Source organism: Pleurodeles waltl, chromosome 9 (assembly GCF_031143425.1).
Source record: "Pleurodeles waltl isolate 20211129_DDA chromosome 9, aPleWal1.hap1.20221129, whole genome shotgun sequence".
Taxonomy (NCBI): Eukaryota; Metazoa; Chordata; class Amphibia; order Caudata; family Salamandridae; genus Pleurodeles; species Pleurodeles waltl.
This window is the reverse complement of record NC_090448.1, coordinates 157,825,712-157,845,576: the sequence shown is the minus strand read 5'-3', so window position 1 is coordinate 157,845,576 and position 19,865 is coordinate 157,825,712. Positions and strand designations below refer to the sequence as shown.

General features: G+C 43.3%; 1 protein-coding gene across 1 annotated transcript in view; it reads left to right on the top strand.

Moving 5' to 3' along the window:
* DNAH12 (dynein axonemal heavy chain 12) overlaps positions 1 to 19,865 on the top strand; it is a 937,015-nt gene that overhangs the window by 287,930 nt on the left and 629,220 nt on the right. The window contains exons 25-26 of the mRNA XM_069206470.1: positions 3,173 to 3,345; positions 6,248 to 6,400. Of these exons, the coding sequence (XP_069062571.1) occupies positions 3,173 to 3,345; positions 6,248 to 6,400 (326 nt within the window). The remainder of the gene's footprint in view (positions 1 to 3,172; positions 3,346 to 6,247; positions 6,401 to 19,865) is intronic.

The following is a 19,865-nucleotide window of genomic DNA, read 5'->3' as shown; positions in this document are numbered from 1 at the left end:
ACAAATAACAATATATAAATAGTAATAATAAAAAACGTTAAAATTAAAAACAATGAAAGGCCAAGTGGGTACAAAACTTCTTCCCGACGGTGGGGTCGTGGATGTCAACTGGGAATGTTGTTTTTGTCTCTGGTATCTCTTTTTTGATCTCCCTCCGTGGGCATCCTCTCAGAGCGAGGTGTGGACAAACACTCATTGCTCCTCATATCTCCTTTCAGAGAGAGATCCCTGCTGGCTGTGCCTCTCTTCCTGTCGATGCTGGAAGATTTTCTTTCGAGATCTCAAAGCGCACCTGCAGACGGTGCAGCAGCACTCACACCTTTTAGGATTGTGAGAATCCAGAAGGACCCAAAATGCCGAGGCAGACACTGCATACACGATGAGGCCCTATCTTTCCTGCCTCACCTGGGACAGTTTGCAAAAAGGAATGGCATTTTGCGAAAAGGGGAGAAAAACTTGTCAGGAAATGAGAAAAAATACACAAAGTCACAATGGACATCGAATGAGCCAGTTTTAAAAGCAAACAAAGCTAAGTACAGTATTCAAGGACCTTGGCGCCAGGAGCCAGAAAAATAACTGAGCTTGGAACCCTTAAAGCACTGTGTAACAAGAAGATCCAGGCCCATCAAACTAGATGCAACCTGAAATGCCTTAAGGTTATTGCGAACTGTAACAGTGATGAAATGGTCCACTCACAAGAAAAAGGTGAGGGCTACTAATCCTCAATGGGTCATATACATGAGTGGAGAGTGCTTTCACTTAGCTCATGAATAACATTAATGTTGTCCTTGTCTATTCAAATGATTAGGTAAGGGGTTCCTAGGCTGTTATGCATGCATGCATAGGGGCACTGCCAATTCTTATAACATTAATCAATACATAATTTCACTTATGCTCCTAAGAAATGCAGAGTTACTTTTTTGGGAGTCTGCATCATCATAGCTTTGTTTATTAGAGTCAGCATCCGTGTTTTACGGATGACTAGCCATGTGTTTTGCCCCTTTGTTGACACACAGGCCTGGGACTTTTATCAGGTCTCTGCTTCTTGAAGGGGCACAGTCGTGTGTAATCATAACATCTTGTGCAATCTCTCATGCTAGTCCATGTCTTAGCTGTGGTCATTGGCTCGTGGTGCTGCTGGTTATCTTAAGCTGGGTTGCTTCAGTTGTTGATCTAGGAATAAAGAAGTACACAGTCTAGTCAAGGAACGGGGTATGTAGTCCCTGCCTTGTCCCAGTCTGCATCTTTTCTTGAACGGGCTGTTGTGTTGCATCAGTCCTTCATGGATCCCCACAAAAAGTTAAAGTTATGGATCCCCATAAAAAGTTAAGAGTAAACAAGAGTATTGTTTACTCTTAATACTGCTGTTGTGCTGCTTTTAGTTGGTAATATAATACTATGTAGATGATGTTCAAGAATGTTTCAAGGCTGCTTTTAACAACTTCAAATGCATTCAAATTTATTTTAGCAACACACTTTATTTACAACATAAATGTACTATGTCAGCAATTTTCTACAAAGGCAGAAATAAATGAAATTAAATCGGGAGAAAATTAAATACGAGCATAGAAAACAAATAGCATGGAATTGGGGGTGGGGGTGAATAAACAAGGTATAGGGGTTTAGCCAGCAGTCTGTCAAACTGGGTGTAGGCTCTTTGCAATTTCGAAAGTACTCTAGGGTGGTCAAGAGTTCCCTTCATATTGGGTCTGTTGGGAGGGGTCACCCTCCTCAACTCCGTACAGGGTGGCGCAACTGCGATCACATTTGCCAAGATTCACCAATGATGAGACTGAACTAACGTTGTGATAAGTCTTTGTGTTCCGATTGCTGTTCTATCTTCTGAGAGCACTTTAACTTTTAAGGGACCTGCTGATGGGATGAATGAGGGAGTCGTTGAGAACAGCTGTGCTCTAATCTTTCAGTGACTTTATTCTAATTTTTTCTTGGTCAGCCCTGGAGGTGAGCTAGCCCTGTCTTCAGCTTCTCAGCTTTCAGTCTGCTGTGAGGGTGATCTTCTGGGAAATCTCAATTTTGTGGACAAGGAGGATGTTTCCTATGTCACCAACTGTCAACATGACTGACAGAAAAAAATATATTTTCAAATCCTGCATTACCTGTGGTTATGAAAAAATGTTTACTGATGACACACATGATCAGTGTGTGTATTGCTTTATCCAGCGCACAAGGCTTCACGCTGTGACATTTGTAAAACCTTTCATTGAAAGACTCTGAGGTACAGGGAAATTAGGTCGGCGCTGTATGTACTCAAGATGAAGAAACAACCTACTAAGAGGAAAGCCCCTGGTCTGTGGATGATTCCGTAAAAAGTGATCCACTAAGCACTTCCACAAAAGCAGCTCAAATGGGGAACTTACATCCTAAAGAACCTGCAGCCATCTCTTCACAAGAAAAACTGGAGTTCCCCCCGTAAAAACAGTCCAGGCAGGATGACAACAAGCCTGTGCAAAACAAAAACGTGTGTGACAATTCAGTTCTTTTGACCTCCTGACTAAACTTCGCTCCTCACCGGTGACTTCTATGTAATCATCGTTGACAACAAGCAAAAACCCACAGTCAACTATGACATACCCATACCTCTTGCATATTTACCTACCGGGATGAGTGAGCCTTTTACAGGGCATCTGTTAGTCTTACGTCCCACCTACAGTTCCATTTACGACATGTTCAGTGATTGTTTTTTTACTGGAACACGTAGGATCTTGCCAGCCTTAGATGTGACTATTAAGAGTGGATAATCGATAGTCTCGGGCGCCACTCATAAATATCTCCTCTCAATTCAGGCGTGTTTTTTCCGAAGCACTGCAAATAGTGGTTGCAACTTCTAAAGTTCAGTCCTATCAAGCCCAAAGTCCACCCAATGGTTCTGTGCTAACGAACCAAGAGATGCTCTTAATTGGCGAAATGCTGAAGAAACGTCTCTCAGTCCTGTGCGCTGTTCTCAAATTTCTAAATACTTATTTTGGTATAATGTACGGAAAACGGTTATCAGTCTTGGAAACAACCTTGTTTAAAAGTAAGATTTGACTTATTAAAGTGATTTCCGACATGCTAATATGATGTTATAATTCCTAACATTTCTTTTTCGATCCTTGTGGAAAAAAACATTATTTTGCTGGCTCCAGCTCAAGACTTCCTCTGTTATGTGCAGGTGTCTCACATGATACGGACTTCCAGTGGCTCGCGCAGCTGCGGTACTCCTGGGAAGACGAGAATGCCCGCGTGCGCATCATTAACTGCAATGTGAAGTACGCCTACGAGTATCTGGGCAACTCCCCGCGGCTCGTCATCACTCCTCTGACAGACCGATGTTACCGAACTCTGGTATGCCTTTCAGCAGATCTTCCAAGCTGCGTTTTGAATAACTTCAGATAAACACTTGCTATAACATATGTGCTTTTTTTCGATGTCAAGCTAGTTAATTCTGGGTAAATAACACCCTGCATTTTGGAAACCGAAGAGAGTGGCTGTCATTCCTGTTTTCTTTTCAATGTATTGATTGTGTTCAGACGTATCGAGCTGAATTATTTTACGCTTTGCTACTGAGGTAAAAGTGGCACCGGTCAACATATCTGACATTACCCAGTTGCAAAGGTTATTTTATATAGTTCAATCCCCCCTCTCCTTTAGATGCCCTCAGCAGGGATTGCTTTACCCTCGTTTACCTTGCAGAAGAATGTTAGGATCTTTCCTGTGACTGGTCACACGATGCTTTAGAAACAAACATGGCGACTTCACAGGATGAAACGATGTGCAGATATGGAGGTTGACTTCTGAGGGTTGGTTTATGATCATCTCATTTTCAAGTTCGCGATGCGTAGCTTATGTCTTTGGCCACGGTATTCCGAAATAATATTTTTTTCTCCATAAGGGTTTTTTGTGTTCTTTGTGATCAAGAAGAAAATACATAATGTGTGTGTCCTTATTAAAAAAAAAAAAAACATAGTAGACTGGTTTTAATGGAGTCATGCCTGAAACGGTGGTCTTTATCACTGTTTAAGGATTCCAGGTTTGGTGGCCGTAATGAGTTTCCATGAAAAACGTGTAAGCTATAGATCATTACCTTGGCCTGTGCCAAGGGAGTGTTTTCCCTGTATTGGCACCCATTAATAAATACAGCTCTCAAGACTGTTTAATATGGATTTTGCTACCGCGGTGTGCTATACTGTTTTCTGAACTAGAGTTTTAAAACTCAGGTGTAGGTATTGTGTCTGTCACTTCACCAGGGTGAGACCAGCACACAAAAGATTTTCCCCCATAAGTTTGTCTGACACCCTGTAAAAAACGGAGAAATACCACATAAAAATCCTGATTGCCTGTGTAGAATGTATCTAATTTTCTTCGTTCTTCATTTATGACACCAAGGGGTTGTGTGTATTGTTTTTTCCACAGGGGTGTAATGGGGAAAGATGATCAGTACAAATGATGTAAACAGATACAGATATGTGTTTTGGTTAAATCGATTAGCTATGTTTCCTACAGTTCAATATAATGCTACTTTAATCCCGAGCTACCCAATAGTAACTGTATTAAATTGTAAGAAAAAACATACAAAACCCCACTTTCAGTTCATAAGGCAACCAGGGAGAATGGAGGGTTTCACACGAAATAATAATTTTAACGTTGACCATAAAGGAAAAAATCTGAACTTTCAAATCCCCATGAACGTCAATTCACAGAAATAACAGACGTAACGGAAGTGACATCACACACCATTTGACCTTTCAGTCACACACACGCTTACATGTACACTCACATTCACACACTGTCGCCTCCATAAACACACTCTTACCCGCAAGCTCGTACACAACATACATTTAAAAGCATTTTTGACTCTCCTGATCTGACAGGAATGATCATATTCAAGCTAATTGTACTCCATTCTTAGCACGAAATGCCTATGTGTTCGCGGCACTGACTTTGCCACCTCTGACGTGAGGTGCCGAAAAGGCAGGGTCTGGTGTCGCAAGGGACAAGCAAGGGGTCGCGCCTGCGACCCCTAAATTACGTCCATGTATACACTAACCCACTGCTTGCTAATTTTCAGGAACAAACCTTTTCCTAATACGTACAGTTAAGGAATACAAGTGCCTTCCAGGAAACTAGGGCCTTTGTATTTCTCTGGCATATATGCATAACCTAAATTAATATCCGTGGATAAAATGTATGTAGTTCTCTACCCCATGAATACTGTGACCCAAAATCTTGTTTGCTGGAGATATATGTCTTTCTTTCAATTGGGTTTTGCACAATGAACTCTTGTATTTTAGATTATGATATCATTTTTCTATTAAAAAAACAATTGGTGATGAGTACATCCCTTTTAGATTTTCCTGACATATGGTGGTAGACTCTGTGGAAAATCCCACAAGTTGGAAATCTCAGCCTCCCATATATAAGGTATACATCTACACCTGCTGGGATGTCCGACTTCTATGTGGATCAGGGCCTTCTTGCACCTATTGCAAGTGCTTCATTTTTGTATTGCTTCAATATTAATATAGTTCATTTTTGTGTGAGATACATTTTAAGAGGGTTATATTTATAAAGTTTTACAATTTCTTCAGATATCCTATGATAAATTATATATATTCTGATCATTTACTAGCATGTATTGTTTCGATATGTTTTAATTATTTATTTGTGTATGAAACAATAACAAGTTATAGGTCTTATTCACCATCTTTGCCACTTGTACAGTCATATCACCTATCTCCCCACCACTCTCATAATTTAACCTGAGTACTTTCTCAACATGACTTAGTGGAAAAAGTTGTACGTGTGAAATACATTAAATATAAATAATATATCAAATCTTGTAAAGGGGGAACATATCAACATAAGCATTATTCATGCAGTGTTTTGGCAAATGAGCCAGGACAAGGACTGCATTTGGAATCTACACAAGGATCTTACTTAAAGAGTACTTGAAATAGGGTGAGTACTGTATTAACAGGTGTGAGGGGGGTTATTACATTAGAGTGTCAAAGGATTTTCGACAATAAATGATTTTCAAAGTGCTATAGAGTGCTTGGCTGATAAATGGATGGTGGTTATGAATTCGAAATCCTTGGGGCATTTCCTCAGAAGGCCTGAAATGTGGTAGGTAGTTTATAACTCTGTGAATTTCCATGATAGTGTTCTTACTTCTGATCAATCAGGAATACTCAGAAGTGGTGAGTTCATTTGACAGTTTTTTTTCATTTCATCTTATTTCATTTTGCAGATTGGAGCATTTTATTTAAATCTTGGGGGTGCACCAGAGGGTCCCGCTGGCACAGGCAAAACGGAGACCACAAAAGATTTAGCCAAAGCGCTTGCTGTGCAGTGTGTTGTCTTTAACTGCTCTGATGGACTGGATTATCTAGCAATGGGGAAGGTAATATGTAGTATTGTCTCAAATATCTTCTAATTTAAAACTTAATGTGGGAACAATTCATACTGAAAAAACGAATGTGTATTCAATGAATGTGATTATGACCTTTATGTTTACAGCTTGTGTTTTCCCATTTAGATATTGATCTTGGATATTGAGTCAGTAATGGACTATAATCATATACATTGTCATATCCATTATTATATGTTTACAGTATTAACATTTTTTTTTTAGTATATGTACAACTTTCCATCTCCTTTTATTATTTACGTACATTTCATCTAATTTTCCAACTTTACATTTGTTAATGTTGTTATATCAGACATAGCAAATGTAGCATGTAATTGGGCTGTCATTTTTCATCTTTAAATGTCTAGTACAAATGATTTCAATTCTTAGTGGTGTCAATACTCCTCTTACCATTGCAAATAATTTCCACTTGCTATTTAGCAGAAAGCATCATATGTACTCCTATTTTACCCTTCCTCCACTGTGGCTTTACCACTGTGCAGCCTTTCCTTTCCTATCCAACATAGCCTCATCCCTCCATGTACTGTCCTTCCCAATTAGAGTTTCCCTAGTTCATTCTCTTTCCTTGTACAATCTCCTCTTGCCTGTGTGGCTTTACTCCAGTGAGCCTCATCCTCAGTGCAAATTGTTCTTCTCAGTGTAGTGTCCCACCATACAGGGTCTTCCAATTATGGCTTCTGTCATTTGTTGCTTCTACCCAATTTTGCCCCGCCATAGCATGACTCCTCTTTATTATTTTTTAAATGTATTTTCAGTTTTATTGGAAGAAGAAACAAATACAAACAAGAAATTGCAATGCAATGGGTCTCGTATTTGCTTGAGTTAGAGCTATTAGCGTTCTAAACTCCTAACAGTTTCTCATATGCGAGCCGATGGTCACCATGCGCGTGAACGAGACACAGAAAAGGAATCAGGAGTTTGCTCGCAGTAAAATGTATCGGCAAAAGTGCAATTATCCATGCAACCGGCAAAATTAGAATTATCCATGTAACCAGCAAAAGTAGAATTATCTATGTAACAGGGTTGATGTCATGCAAAGTGCGCCACTACTGACCAGCGAGATCGCGCTGCGTAGGAAATAAAAATAAATAGTGCAGAAGCCATTTGGTATACACAGAGCCTTGTATGTTTTCTGTAGTTTACCGGTGCTCTAGAGGAGGGCTAAACACCGGAAAAGGCATGACATCTGTATGCCTTTCACTAATGAAATCAAGTGAATTTTAAAAGGCAAGCCCATAAACCAACCAAAGCCCACAGAGAGATTACAACAGGGGCCAGAGCGTTTGCGCACGCTCGACCCTAAAAAGCATCGAGGAATGTGCCACACATTAAGCAGCTGCAAGTACACATATGACATGCAGAGAAAAAGCAATTGCAATACATGAGGTGGAAAGTGGGCACTTGGAGGTAAAGGGGGGTGTCAGGAAGATGGGCCGGATAGTAGGCGTTCAATGGGGGTGAACAAATAATGTAAAATATCTCAAAAACCCTCAGGGCTTGTCGATGGTGGGCACATAGTGTGAGGTTCCCACAGTGTCCTTCCTGGAGGCCACAGTGTCCTCAGTCAGTAAATAGTCATGCAGAGGCTGCCAAACACCCTTAGGCCTCGAGGTGAGGGGTTGGAGTGCAGCATAGCCTCACTGGTGGTGTTGCACTAAATCATGTCTTTTGACCATTCACTTTTGGTGGGTGGCCGACCACTGCCCCAACAAATGGCTATTCTGGGTCTGGCCAGTAGCAATGCTATTGCTGTAAATGAGTGATAGCCTGGTGGAAAAGGCTTAACATAACCCAGGAGTGTCAGATGGGGGTCTACTCTAACAGGATTTCTATCATACTGGAGAGCAATGCCAGGATCTGGAGCCAGTATGACTGAATCTTGGGACAGGCCTATGTGAGGTGTAGAAAATCAGCGTGGACAGATTGGTATTTCAGGCACTCATGGGAATGGGTGGGGTCAATTTTTGCCAATCCTTGCGGGGTGGTATAGACGTGGTGGAGAAACGTATAATGAGGCAACATATGTCTATAATTAGAAGAGACAAGCTTAGGCTGCACGCAATAAAAGGACCAAGTCTTGTCTGACAGTGACTGTCCCCAAGCTGAATGGGCTTTCACGGAACTGGGTTTCAAAGCAATGCAAACTTGATAAAGAAGGCAGACCAAGCGTGACCTCTCAGTTGTCCAGATAATAAGTGACAAAGAGGATAAGTTGTCAGGGGCTACTGGTTATGAGGGGATTCTCTCTCGTAATGTGTCATGTAAGAGTCAAAGTATAACATGGTCCAAATGAGTGGAAACCCCCATAGTGGAAAGAAAGTTGTGTGTATTAATGTGCCCATTGGCAAAAGATCCCCTATGGTATGTAAGTCATGTTTCTGTATTAAACATTGAACAAGTCTTTCCTGTATTAAGGGGAGGCACGCGCTTATTGGTCTGAGTATAGCTGGGGAGGAGTGTGTACCACCACCCAGATATCGTCAAAGTTTTGTCCAAGCCCAGCTAGTAGAAGACAGTGTTTTAATATCAACAGGATCTCTCGTAAGTCCTAGCGGCAAGGCAGCAGAAAGTGGGAGTTGACCTGTCTGATCTATCTCTGGCCCCAGGTATGGTAGGTGAGCGTTTGTGTCACACCAGAAGTAAGAGAAATGACATTGTGCAGCCAGAAAATAGAGATGGAGATCTGGGACACCAAATCCGCCACTGTCGTTTGGGAGCGTTATAATTTCCCACTTCAACCTACGTCGATGACCTGCCCATATGAGGTGAAGTAAAAGGTTACACAATGTTGTGAAAAAGCTTTTAAGGGGATCATTATATTGGTAAACAAGTATAAAAAATGGGGGAAAACTACTATTTTAATAGCTATACGTCCTGCCATGGACAATGGTAATTTAATTCATTGTTCAACTTGGGTAATTAGTCCATCAACCGCCGGGCCATAGTTTAGGTGGATCACCATTTCTCTTTGCGGGTAGAGCACGATGTCACAGTAGGTCAAGGTATATTTCAGTGTGCTTGGTCACGTGTCGTCCATGAGCGTGAAGAGCTCTGATTTGTTCAAATGGATAGAGAGTCCTGAGAGGCCCTCAAAATTGATAATTTCACGAATAAGTACAGCAAGGTTAATTGTAGGGTCACGGACAAACAAAATAATATCGTCAGAATACATTGAAATCAGAGGTGGGCTATGCTGGAACCTCAAGTCATGGTATAAGTGCTTCTCTTACAGTTGCCTGACAAGTGGTTCCAGGGCAACTATAAAAATTAAGGTTGACAGGGGGCAGCGTTGTCGGGTCCCCCTGAACACCAAGAACGGGGCAGTGATAAAGCCATTAATGTGTGAGTGGGCCACCGAACTGGAATATAATCACATGATTAGATCAAGGAAGCCTTGCGAAAGACCCAATTTGAACAATGTCGCCTTCATAAAAGGCCATTCAAGCAAATCAAATGCCTTCTCAGCATCTAGAAGAGCAACAGCAGTGGGGAAATCTGGAGAGATATAATTCAGCACAGCAAAAATTGTCCAGAAGTTTAGGGCGGTGGACTGATGTGGTTCAAAGCCAGCTTGTATTGGTGATATAATTAGTTCCATTAACAACTCGAGGTGTATAGCGATGACTTTAGCAAGAAACTTGTTGTCAAGGTTGAAAGTGGCCGGTAGGATGTGCAGAAGTTAGGAGCCTCACCAGGCTTAAGTAGCAGCGTGATTATGGCTTCTCTAAGACTGGTGGGGGAGAGAGCCAGACGCAAGAGACTCTACATAGATTTCAAGGAGGTGGGAGGAGTGAGGATGTGTTTGTATGCCTTATAACAATTACCTGTTAGGCTGTCTAGTCCTGAGGCCTTGGAGCCATCCAGTGCATCGATTACCTGACTTATTTCCTCTCTAATGATGGGCGAAGCCAGAAACTGCTGTAGCCCATTTGACAACCACACCATTGCTACCTCAGCCAGGTAGTCCAAGATCTCATTGGAATCTGCCACTGTGCAAGCTGTATAAAGGTGTTGGTAATAACTAAAAAATTCCATAATAATACTAGTGGAATCGAACACCAGATCACACGCAGTGGTCAAGAGTTCTGTAATATGGTTATTACAGAGATTAGGGTGCAAGAGGTGTCCCAGTGTATGTCCAAGACGTTCATCCTCGCCAAATCTGTGTGCCAGGGCATATTTACCCAGATATGACAACTCCTGCTCTGCAAGGTCCCAAAACTCCTCCAGTAGGACTGATTGTCTATGAAGGTGGTCATCCTGTCAAAGCAGCACTGACTCTGTGGCTTAGGTCAGGCCTAATACCACAAAGTATACCAGCATGTTTGCAATGCAGACACCACAGATATACGCCTTAAAGGCATTCCATAGGGCAGCCTGCTTATTGATTGAACTGGAGTTAAGGGTAAAATAGTCCGATCACCTCTGCACAATATCTGCAAAACCATCCAAACTGGCACATGTTTGGATAGAGTGCTGGAGAGGTGAGTTATATCCGGAGGGAGGTGGGGGTCGGGTCTCTGGTACAAACCAGTACTCAATACGAGTCCAAACAGCATCCGGCGCAGAGTCGAACATGTAGTCAGAGACGGTGACATTACATGACCGCCATGCATCAGTGAGTTGGAATGCGTCTACAATGTCATGTAAGATGCTCAGGATTTGCCACTAATATTATAGCCCGCCTAATATTTGGTTGTAGGCTAAAATTCGAATCACCACACAAAGAAATCAATTCAGCCTCTGAGCACCACATGAGACCTGAGAGCTCATGGAAGGTGTAGGGAGAATCGAGGTTGGAAGCATAAACATCAAGTAGAAGGACTGATTTGCCTGCCAGGATACCAGAAACAATTATGTACTTGCCCTCTCTATCTAAGAAGCTGTTGCAGTATGTGAAGGAGATGCGTTTATGAATCAGGGTACACACCCACAGGGGTATGAGCTATAACAGACAAAGAACCTATTGTCCCCCATGTCGATGCATATTTGCAATCATCCCTGGGGAGAGATGTGTGTTCTGAAGAAATGCAAGTTTAGTGCCATTGCGGGACAGATAGGAGAGTACTTGCTTACCCTTCCTGGGGTTGTTGGGACCCCAAATATTCCAAGACAACAGGTCTGGTCCCTCATCTCAGATCCCCTATGTTTGGAACCCAGTTGCCTTTAAAAAACATAAGGAGAGGTGGAACAAGCTCTGCAAATGTGACAATATGTAATCAAAAGAAACCCATTTCCACACCCACACCAGCGAAACATAGAGCTGTCAAATCCCATACATACAACAGAGCATATCAACTCTAATCAAGGTGGTATACACCGCAGGGTGCGGCAACACTATGGTAGTTGATGCCCTCATGTAGAATGGCTCTGGAATATGAGAGAAAGATGATTAACATGCAAAGGGTGCTACCGTGTCATTGTTGAAGTAAACATAACAGCTTGTTAATGGGGAGACCAATAGCCCAAGTAAGGAATTGAACAATAGTGAGCCCGGCCCACTGCGGTAGACATGGGCCCTCATTACGACTTTGGCAGTCTTTTTCAAAGACCACCAAAGCTGCAGGCATCAGAAGACTGCCAGTTCTGGCGGGCTTCCGCCCACCATATTACAAGTACTGCAGTATTTCCGCCACATTTGGGCGGAAATCCTGCAGTAGTCACGCTGGCGGGCAGAGGCGCATGGACGGTTGCATCACTGGCCCTGCCCCGCCAAATGGACTCCACCAGACGTATTACACTTGTAATACGGCTTGCTGGTGTCCTGATGAAGGGGTGCTGCTGACGGGCTAAGCGCCTGGTCCCTGCCGGACAACCTCCTCGCCGGACAAGCTAAGTCAGGCGTCCAACAGGGAGGGCGGTAGGAGGGTAGGGGGTGTTGTGTGTGCGTGTGTGAGTGGGTGTTGTCTGCATGTGTGAATGTAATGAATTGCAAGGGGTGAACATCCCGGCTGGAGCGGCAGCAACAAGTCGCCCCCAGCACTCAGGCTGGGTCAAGGCGGCCAGTGGAGAAGGCAGACTCCAACAAGCCCCCAGTACACAGAAGCGCACTCAAAGGGGGATGCGCTGTAGATAGTTGAGACAGTAGCCAGAGGGGCAAAGAACTTACCGTGTGGCAAGGGGGTAGTCGCTGCAGTCAACAAACTGTAGGTGGGTGAAGGGCCACAGCTAGAATTTTTATAGCAGACACCCCTCATCCTGGGGTTCCTGAGGGCCACCAGATGCCTCAGAATGTGTGCTCTGTAGGCAGGATAATGGTCATCTGTCACAAAGAGGAGAATAAGAGCAGGGGTAGTCTTCTGTGCTGGTCAGATTGCAGCAGCCGGTGAGGTAGGGAAGCAGGCCTCACAGCCCACAGAGTCTATAAACAGCCACTCATGGGCAGACCATAAGATGCATGGTAGGAACAGCATGAGGCTGGACAGGCCCAGAAGCACCACTGAAAGCGGAAATTGGTTGTCCTCCATATGTAGGCAGATGAAGACAGGGGCACTCCTCTACACTGAGAAGGAATTAGCTGCAGACGAGGGAAGGAGGCTGGTCCGCAACCCACAAAGGCCGCCAGACAATATCCAGAAGCAGGGACCTGTGGGGGATGCAAAGGGCCATGCCAAATGGGCCTAGAGGCGCCAAGCACCAGCTCATGCCTTGCATGGAGTGAGGGCATCTCGCACCGCAGAAACCTTGCTTCGCAGCAAGAGGTCAAAGGAAGTCGGGGCTAGGCAGGGCAATAGCAAGCGAGCCGGGCTCTGTAGCCTCAGATCCTCAGACTCACCCATGGCCCCGTCACTTCAGGATCCCTGAGGATAGCGCTAGGCTGCCACCCGTCCCTCACCAGAGCAAACAGGCACCCATCAGGTGGTCAGGAAATTGGATTGCCGGTCATGGTGTAGGTAGATCACCAGCACTGCACTGGCAAACGGACGACGTTGGATGGCCTCACAAAACTGACCTAAATGGGCCATCAACTCTGGAGCTTCAGCGCCATGCAGCCATCTTAGGTGCTGGCATGGCCACACACCCCTGGTTCCCCTTAATTGTAGTCAATCTCAAGTGTATCTTCTGTGTAAGGGCGTTTCTCCTGGGGGAATTGCATTTATCCTCAATGGTTGATATGCACTGTTTGGCCTCTCCCTACGGTAGCCTTGGTTCACTGTGACCTTTTCTCTGCTCAGCATTTCCCATGAAAGGCCTATTCTCTGCATGGCCTTATCTCATCCATCTTATTACTAGGGCAGCCTGGTCCCAGTTTCTCTTTACCGTAGGAGATTTTTTTCCCCAATGTGTCTTGTCCTTCAGTACCAACTCTTGCCAGTTTGATGTCTCATCACCCTACTGACGACTCTACTTAGAGCAGTCTTTTTCTGGCATGGTTTTCTCTATTCAGTCCTTTCCACTTTGCCTCCAATATTCCAGGATGACGTTCACCAGCGTGAATTATTCTCCCTGGTGTGGTGTGTTATTAATGTAGTGTTCTCTCCTCATTATTTCTGTTTACCTGTGCAGCTTCTTGTATGTGCTGCCTCTGTGCAGTGTGACATATTCCCAGTGGGACCTTTCTCTATTGAGACCTTGCTGTAAGGGGATTCCTCCTCATTGGGTTCACTCCAGAGCTGTGCCTATCCTTAGTATGCACTTTCCTCTGTGCAGTCTCTGCTAATTGTAGCCTCCTCCAGGCATGGCCTATTCCATAAATAACTGCCACTCTGTGTACACTCTTCAATCTATAACCTTTTCCTCGAGTAGCTCCTGCTCTGTAGCTCCTCGATTGTGCACTCCTTCCCTGTTTCACTTGTGAGTCCTCCTCTTTTCAGTACTGCCTCTTCTCACTGCAGCTTCCTTTCCCTAATCCTTTTTCTTTCCTTGATACAGTCTCCACTCTCTAATACAAACTCTTTCCAGTGCACTCTTTTTCAGTGTATCCTCTTCTGTTGTGCAGCTTGTTATCCATACAGGTGTGCCTTTTCTCTTATTGTCTCACAATTGGTGACTTTATAGTGCAGGGAATGGACCCTCAATGCAAAATACTCCACCACAGTGCAAGCTCACCTTGCTTCTTTATGAACTTTAGAAGACTGCATCATGCCATTGTTAGGCCTTGCATCCTTAGTGTGGTTTCCAACCTAACATTATACCTTCTCACCTCCTGTTTTGTTGACTTTGTTTTTGCTGGTCTTAGGACTCTGTGTGCTTCATCACTACTAACCAGAGCTAAAGTGCTTGTGCCCACTCCCCAAAAGCATGGTAACATTGGCTTATACTCAATTGGCATATTTAATTTTCTAGTAACTCCCCAGTAAAGTGCCACTACCTGTCCTTAAGACCTGCAAATTGAATGATAATAGTGGGTCTGCAGCTTTGATGGCGGCACTCACTTAAGTAGTACTTAAAAAATGTCTTAGGCCTGCCATTGCAGCCTGTGCATTTTTAAACTGTTATTGCGACGTGGCAAAACAAACAATTTGCCAGGCCCAAACTTTCTTGTTTAATACATATATGCCACCCCTAAGGTAGGCCCCTGACTACCCAAAGGGCATGGTACATTGTTTTTAAACAGGTGAACATGTACGTTTGAGATTTACATGTTCTGGTAGTGAAAAACTCTTAAATTCATTTTTCACTACTACAAAGCCTACGTCTCCCTTAGGATTACATGGGAGTTACCATATTGCATTTTATAAGTTTAATTTCCGAATGGGAGCAGATAACCATTTCATGTTTGGTGTCTCTGGAATTGTAATTTTAAAACTTAACTTATTGTGAGTTCGGATTTTAAATTACAATTTTGATAATGCCACTTTTAGAAAGTTGGCATTTTCTTGCCTTGGCCATTTAGTGCTGCAGCCTGTCTCTAGGTCACATGACTGGGTTTAGTTGACAGTTGGGCTTTGTTTATTCCTCCTAGAAAGCCACACAAATTAGAGCGCTAAGGTGTGACTGAATGGGCCATCACTGCAGGGTCGGAGGCAGGAGCTAGGCCCAGCCCCACGTACACTTAAATTGTCTGTGTCATGTATCCACACAAAATGGCTGCATACACCCTGTATTAGTCTAAAACTAGGGTCAGGAAGGCAGGGCACCTCTGCATTTCAAAGGCACAACTGGGTATAAATACTGGACCTCAGATACCAACTCTTCAGTACACTTCTGGGCTTCTGGATACTCAGCCAAGAAGATGGACTGCTGTGCTGCTGAAGGGATTGCCACTCTGCTGGACTGCTGCTCTAAAGGAACTTCTGCCCTGTTGTGCTGACCCATTATCTGCTGCCCTCTTGTCTGGGTGAGAAGAGAATTCTACCTGCAACTTCAGTCGTGGACACAGCAGCAGTGAGCTCCCTACCCCCAAGTGGTGACCCTCAGGTGCTAGACCCTTGGTGTGGCTCATGGAACTGAATAAAAGCTGTTGGGCCCTTCCTGACCACAAAGGGCACTTTTGCACCAAGACCTCGCTGTCTGCACCAAGACCTCGCTGTCTGCACCACAGCATTGAAATCTAGCAGGGGACCACCAACGTGAAGCTCTCCCTGCTCCTCACGGACCCTTCATTGTGAACAGGACTCTTGGCACGTATTCGAGAAGGTAAACTATAGCTGGCCTAACCTGGTGACTGTAGCCGACCTGTGCTCCATAGCGGTCAGCCTTAAAGTGTGATTTTGACCCGGATCAGTGTGACTAGGTGTCCCAAATTGGCGCTTTTTGGTGCTATTTTTACTAAAATCTTTAAAAATTCATAACTCCAGTTCTACTGATTGGAGATTTGTTGTTTAGTCTACTTTATTTATTACATTTTACTCTGGTTTTCTAACTTAGTTGGGGATCCTTTTTGAGTGCTGACTTTCATTTTTTTTTACTGTTTGGAGTGTACATAAATACAGCACACGTTGCCTCCATGCTAAGCCTGACTGCTTTGTGCCAAGCTACCAAAGGGTCGAGCACAAGTTTATTTGGAGTTGACTTGTGTCTCATCCTAACAAGGACTGTGGTTTCTGCTTAACCAGGACTCGCACCCCAGCCAACCAATGACCCAGTTTATCACAGTCGTTTCTCACAGCCGCCATGCCCAAAAATTCAGCAAGATGGATTGCTTTTTTCCATCCTCTAAGGAAGATCACAAGCCTTTTATGCTTTTACTATATGCAGTCAGTCACCAAATTTTTTTTTTTTTGCTATAATTCACTGTCTTTGATGTTTTATTCTTTCCTTAAATCTTTTTTTCTGAAAAGAAAGTTTTTTTACTTATCAACTTTTCCAGAAGGTATGCTCACCTGTGGTTCCCTTCAGCCACCATTCAAGCACTTCTAGACAGATGTGTAGCCTGTGGTGCTAAAATGTCATGGAAAGATGACTGTGATGTCTGTGTGGTTTATCTTCTTGACACACACACTCTATTAAGGACTGTGAAATTTGTGATAAAAGCTGAACAGAAGCCGAGGGGCAAAGATGGTGTTTACCACAAATTTAAACAAGCAATAGCAAAAAGTTAAATAAAAAAGCACCGTGACGTGGTCATCGCTGTCCGAGTCATCGATCATTTAAAAAACTTTAAGCCATGTTGTACAACACCTAGCGCCTCTGTGCAACATGTCTTAAAAACATTGACAAAAACAATAGATTTCACAGAGGTGAAACATATTGGCTTTGCCAATGCTTGTTATGTATATGAGTTGAGAACACTGGAAAGTTGTCCTTTTCTAAAACCAGTGACAACGGCGTGGCTGAAAAATACAACCCAGTTAATACTGTTATACATTTTCACACACCTCCCATATCAAAATGGCACCCAGTGAAAACAAAACCACGCGCAGTCATCGAAACTTGCAAATGTATCCGTTTTATTGCATTTTGAAAATGGTAATTCTTCCATGCATATGTGTACAGGGTGTGCAGATGTGTCGGAGTACCCCCTTGCCACTAATGTGTCCTGAAAACGGTGTTATAATCGTGGATTCACTACTTTGGCAGGTCATGTGCCTGATTCCATTTAAACCCCCCCATTTAGGATGCATAGAGCTGGGATAAATGGTGCCAAGAACAACGCCAGAGAAATAATTGTATAAAATTACCGTTCCCTTAATCGGAAAGCAATACGGGAAGACAAGATGGCAAAGAGACTTGAAATGACACCCTGAGGCACCGTATTATCAATGTGGTCAAAATGTGGTCTTGAATGCTCCACCACCATTTGGACAGCAGAGGACTAAATTATGTGGCATGTTTGGCTAAACCGTGCGGCAAGACAAAATACATTGTGCGGCGTAATGAAGCACATTTTGTGATACAATTGTTTTATTATTTTGTCATTTACACCCATGGTAACACTGCCTGTGCAATCAGCTCATTATTACCAGTTTAATAACCAATCACAGCAATAAGTAACTTAATGATGGCCAGTCAACCTTTACAAAGAAACCTTTCCACTGTGCTGCGAGCACGTCGCTATGTTTTTAGTAATGTTTGATCCGTTTGACCGTTCAAGCTTAAGGCAAACGTCATGGTGTTCCCATACAGGCTCTAATAAACAGTACTCCTAATTTTCCACAATCCTTAATTAAGAAGGCTGCTTCGTCCATATAGATAGTACTTCGACCGAGCTCAGGTAGTTTTTTGGGAATTTTTGTGCTATTTTTCTGCATCAAAACTTTGATGAAAACCCTATTTTATGCCTAAGACTTTGCCCAATGTGTAATACAATAGCTACTAATAGAGTAGAACACTTTTTACTAGCACCAGGTGGTGCCTAGTATATGGACATCTTTCTGCTCCGTGCATTTTACACATGTTGATATTATATATTGGATTTTAGGATTATGGTTTTAATCCCTGGTCCACAAATCATTGCATTAAACATACCATGTCTTTATCCCTTTTAAAAACAAGGCACTCTTGTCATTGAAGTTTAATTGCCCCAAAGCAAGTCCTTCTGCAAAAAAAAACATTATGGTTTTGTGCTATCTGATGACGTATCCTCAGGGCTAAAGGGCTATGGTAGATTCGTCTTAACCATACAATGCCCCTATGATGGACCAATGCAATGTGAGCCCTGAATGGGTTGTATGGACTATCCATAGTCTTTATGCTTGCGACTTCCCCTTACCCATCACAAGTAGAGGTGGGTGAATTCAGATTTCATGTCCATGTTTCGCGCAATTTAACCCATCAAAAAGGTTTTGCAGGGGATGTCCTCTCACAAAAATATCAGATTTCTTTACCTGTCTTTTCGAAAATTTCACCAACTTACTGAAGATCGTATGGCAAGTGAAGTTTTAGAAAAAAATAACACAGAAAGTAATTACAGACGAAGGTTAACAATTTACTCCACCTAAAAGTGAAAGCCTTTGTGCCAATGGAACTCTAATCTAAGCGATCTTCTCGCCAGAAACCTACAGTGAGCCAAGTGTCCCTTCATTAGAAAATGTTGCTGGCTTGTGAATCATAGTTTTTGCTTTAAGGTGTAGCTCTTGCCCACAAATGCCGTCTCACTAAAGTCTCATGTGTGCTGTCAAGGTAGACACATTCTACGACCCAAGCTGCATCCTTCCCTTTGATCAAAAATCCAATTCTTACTGACAATAAAACTGGCATAAAGCTGTTGAACCATCTCACTGTATGTCCTTGGTACACTTTAGTAATCCACTCACGTACAAAAGTCAAAAACATGGGATTTATGTGAGGTTTACGCCCTGTAATGGATGCAGGAAACCTTTGTGCTGGCATTTAATTGTGCACGTCGTTGGTTACCTCAGTTCCTTGTACTGAGCTACAGTCACCTTGCCGTTGCTACAGAGATATTAAGCTCCATAAGCAAATGACCCACCCAGCAGGACAGGAACTGAAATACTTCCCTGCGGGGCATGTGTGTGCATGGGATTCTGCCTTCAAAGCCTCAGAGTCCCCTGTCCCACCAGGGGTGGCAGTTTCTTCCATCCACAGGAGATAGAATAAACACGGTTACCTCACTGACTGACAAAAGGCGCTGGCAGACTCAAATCACCAATAGTGTGACCCCAGCATCCCATCCTTTACGGAGAAGAGCAAAACTAAACCAGTCACAGTTCAAAGAAATACACAGGGCGGGTTGCACTCCTCACTCCAGTCCCCTGACATACTGGGGTCTTTCACACAGCCTGCAGACACACTCATATGGAGTGCTGAGTACAAAATAAAATTATAAAAAATGTGAGTTTGGAGAAAATATTTTTTTAAAGTACATAAGAAGCACCTACATGCCGCAATTGGAAGGAGACAGTTACCGGAAGCAGTCTTTGGGCCTGAGGCCAGCCTTTATTGCACGACGACCGAGGCGAGGAGGAGGCATTGACCAGCTAAGAGACACGTGGGAGCAAGTAGTATGATGTGGAGACCACGTGGGAGCCAGCCAATGGTAAGTAATGTGATGTAGGAGCCTGGTGGGAGCCAGCCAATGGTAAGTCCAGGTAAG